The sequence below is a fragment of the Aphelocoma coerulescens genome, chromosome 13 (genome assembly GCF_041296385.1).
Source record: "Aphelocoma coerulescens isolate FSJ_1873_10779 chromosome 13, UR_Acoe_1.0, whole genome shotgun sequence".
Taxonomy (NCBI): Eukaryota; Metazoa; Chordata; class Aves; order Passeriformes; family Corvidae; genus Aphelocoma; species Aphelocoma coerulescens.
Window position 1 is genome coordinate 8,199,956 of NC_091027.1, and position 3,265 is coordinate 8,203,220.

Here is a 3,265-nt window from a genome sequence, read left to right on the forward strand (position 1 = left end):
TGAGCTGCTGTGGAAATGCAAACAAAGCAGGACGGATGTTAGTAAGAGTTGCAGTGTAAACCCCATTTCTGCAAGGCTCAAAGACAGTTGATCAGAAGAAACCTGTTTATTGTGAGGTTTAGGAAAACAATTTTTATGCAAATTGCTTTTTTTTTTTTTGCCAAGTAATGGAGTTGATACAGAACTTGGAATTATAATTTTAAGAATACAAATACATAGTATCTTCTTCAACAAACACAAAACAAACTTCTCCAGGGAACATTAAATGAACAAATGTTTCCTAAAATAAATGGGCAACAAATATGGGGTGGGAGGGACAAAATAAAACAACAGTCCAACTCAGAAGCCAAAACCCCACTGAAGAAGCAGCAGTCACATCTTCAATTTTATACTCAGGCTGTACTTTCACTTTGCTTTTCCTGTTCAATAGCTGGCAGAAAAAGAGGAAACAAAAACACCATCAATAAACATTACTGTTTATGAACAGTAAACTTAGCCTTCCTATGGAGACAGACTGAGAGAGTTTTGGGGGTGTACAGCCTGAAGAAGAGAAGGCTCTGGGGAGACCTTAGAACCCCTTCTAGTGCTTAAAGGAGCTCCAAAGGAGCTGGAGGGGGACTTTTGACAAGGGGCTGGAGTGACAGAAGAAGGAGGAATGACTTCACACTGACAGAGGGCAGGGTTAGATGAGATGTGAAAGAGAAATTCTTCCCTGTGAGGGTGGTGAGGCCCTGGCACGGGTTGCCCAGAGAAGCTGTGGCTGCCCCATCCCTGAAAGTGTTCAAGGCCAGGTTGGACAGGGCTTGGAGCAACCTGGGATAGTGGAAGGTGTCCCTGCCCATGGGAGGGGGTTAAAACAAGATGCTCTTTAAAGTCCTTTCTAACCCAAACCATTCCGTGATTCAATGATAATGGTTCTGCAGGATACAAACTTCTATGATCATACTTAAAGCCAGAGAATGGTTAAACCATATTTGGTTTTTTTGGTCACCCTGAAAATGACAACTCATACCCACATCTGTGTAGCTGAAAGGGAGCAGTTCATGATGTGCAGAGCTTCTCTTGTAATTACAGCTTTGGCATTGGCAAGGATAACAAAACAGGGAAAAAACCCAGGTATCTAATGTTGAGGGACTGTGCATCTCCATGGCTATCAGCACATACATCCAGTGATTAGCAATACTCTCCTGAAGGAAACTGCTCACAAAATCTGCTCCAAATGCTCTTTTCATATCTGAAGCTGAGCATGAATCCTAGGCTTATCTGGCTGCCTGTGTCTGGGAGAAGACCCTGCACGAGAAAAGCTCAGGGGTGCTTTTCTGAGGGAGATTGCCTGTTAGATGAGGATGATGATAGGTTTTGCTTGCAGCGTTATTCCCAGAGAAGGTGCCTGGAGGTCTCCTGCCTGGGGCTGACAGCAGGTACCAGTGGGAGGCAGCAGCTCATCTGCCTGATAACATTAAATCCAGAGCTCGGGCACCCTCTGGGGATGCTGCCTGGCCTGCCAGGGATGGGAAAAGGTTCCCCTGTGCCGCCAGAGGAGCTGGTAGCAAGGTAATTATAAACTGATCCTGTTACCAGCACCCAGTGGGAACACTGGTCTTGCTTTTAGCAGAAGCAAGAGCAATCCCATCAGAAAGGGTTTTTCAGACAAAATGCAACATTGCTTATAATTACTCATATCCTTGGAAGCCCAGTATAGAGTCTTAGTATTATCCCCACTTAAAATCAGGGATGAGTTTGAGCCTGTAATCCTGTGATTAGTATTCATTTTGCATATGAACTGCAATACAGATTATGTCCTTGCTACTCGTACTTCAAATAGCCTCATAAGCACTTACTTTCTTTAGTGGGCAGTGGATTTTTCTCTCTGGTTTCTGTCTTCTTCAGCTTGGTCTTGTCAAATGTTTCAATTTCTGCAAAATCTGGTTTGTCGGACATGATGGGTCCTGACAAAGAAAGGGAAAACACACCCATGGCATCATTAGCTAGTGCTGTGATATCAGCCATCTGCAAAGCATTTTCTCCTCAAGAGAAAAAATATAAAAATACCATAAAAATGTTTATTCAAAAAACCCCCACAAACCTAGCACTCAATCTGGGACCTTTCCCTGAGGCTTGGCTCTTTCAGAGCAAAAGAGGAAAGGCATAAATAGAATTTTCTCTAGATTTCTCTGATGAAATTCCTAAAAATCATTGTTTTCACATGGCAACAAGAATAATCAGTAATAAAGAGACAATGCTTAATTACCCGTAATCTACGGTGCCCCCTGACATAAACCTGTATTTTAAGAAATGCTGCTAACAGGAAAATCTACAATAAACCCCAAATCCAATAGGAACAAAGAGCTTCAATTATGATTTTCTTTTAATTAATAGGATTTGTCTTTCATTCTGAGCCCCCTGTACTGAGCACATCCGTCCCCTGAGCTGCTGTGGACACTTCAGCGTAACAATAGAGGACCGGTTCCCCCAGCCCTTTGTTTGCTCTTGCTCCATACCCCAGTCACAGCTCAATGGCTTTGATTATACTCTGTTATAATAAAGAGAAATCCACAAAGCGCACCAGCATTTCACCTGTCAAAACTTCCCTAATCCAGTTCCTCTCTTTATTAAGAAATTCGAGTTAAAATCCAGCCTGGGCGTTATTTCCCTTATTTCAGTGAAGTCTCCCATCAAGGCAAGGTTTGGCCCGGAGATGGCTGATATAATTATAATTTTTCCTTCCTGCAGAAAATCAGATTTCATTGCTATCTGCACTGAGACAACAGAGTAAATATTCACAAGGAAAAAAATTAAAAAAAAAATGAAAAGCTACTAAAACCACATGGCATTACCGTCTGGCTGCTCTCTCTTCAGCTGCTTGGTGGCCGTCTGAGGCAGTGTGAGTTGAAAAAGGTCAGGGTAATCCCTCCTCTCCTCTCCCCTCCTCCCCCCTCCCGAACCCATAGCTATTAATATTGATTAGTTCAGTGCCGGGATTGCTCAGCGTTTAGGGAAAGGACAGATTGCTCCTGTAGAAAGTGCATGAGGGAGGGAAATGGGAAAACTGACATGGAAAACTGCCAAAATACATCTTGATTTTTCTTTTTTTCTGTTCTCTTCATATACCATGACAATCATATTGAAGTTTCCCTTCCCACCATTTTCCAGTGCTGAGGTTTGCAGTAAAGGTGAGGTTTGAGGATTGCTGCTGCCAGATTAGTTTTTGGGGAGGGGATTGTCGGTGCATTCAGCAACATGCCTGGGGATCATCCTCACCTGC

At 43.0% G+C, this 3,265-nt stretch overlaps 1 protein-coding gene across 2 annotated transcripts; it reads right to left on the reverse strand.

The window, feature by feature from the left end:
* Nucleotides 1-219: 219 nt before the first annotated feature.
* On the reverse strand, nt 220-2,889 carry LOC138118408 (thymosin beta-12-like). 2 transcript variants are annotated; one of them, XM_069029356.1, is made up of 3 exons: nt 2,838-2,889; nt 1,842-1,949; nt 220-430 (listed from the first exon to the last, which is right to left on the reverse strand). In XM_069029356.1, exons 2-3 carry the CDS (start codon nt 1,939-1,941, stop codon nt 393-395), a joined length of 138 nt encoding a protein of 45 aa, XP_068885457.1. In that variant the 5' UTR covers nt 1,942-1,949; nt 2,838-2,889; the 3' UTR covers nt 220-392. The 2 variants fall into 2 exon arrangements, with proteins under 2 accessions (XP_068885457.1, XP_068885456.1); XM_069029355.1 differs by lacking the exon at nt 2,838-2,889 and having other exon boundaries at nt 1,842-2,010.
* Between the last annotated feature and the right edge of the window lie 376 nt (nt 2,890-3,265).

Bases quoted from the DNA above. Each gene is read 5' to 3' on its own strand.
- LOC138118408 (XM_069029355.1), bottom strand. From the start codon at position 2,010: ATGGCTGATATCACAGCACTAGCTAATGATGCCATGGGTGTGTTTTCC. The intron at 431-1,841 runs GTAAGTGCTTAT...TTTTTCTGCCAG, and splicing joins TCCACTGCCCACTAAAGAAA to CTATTGAACAGGAAAAGCAA.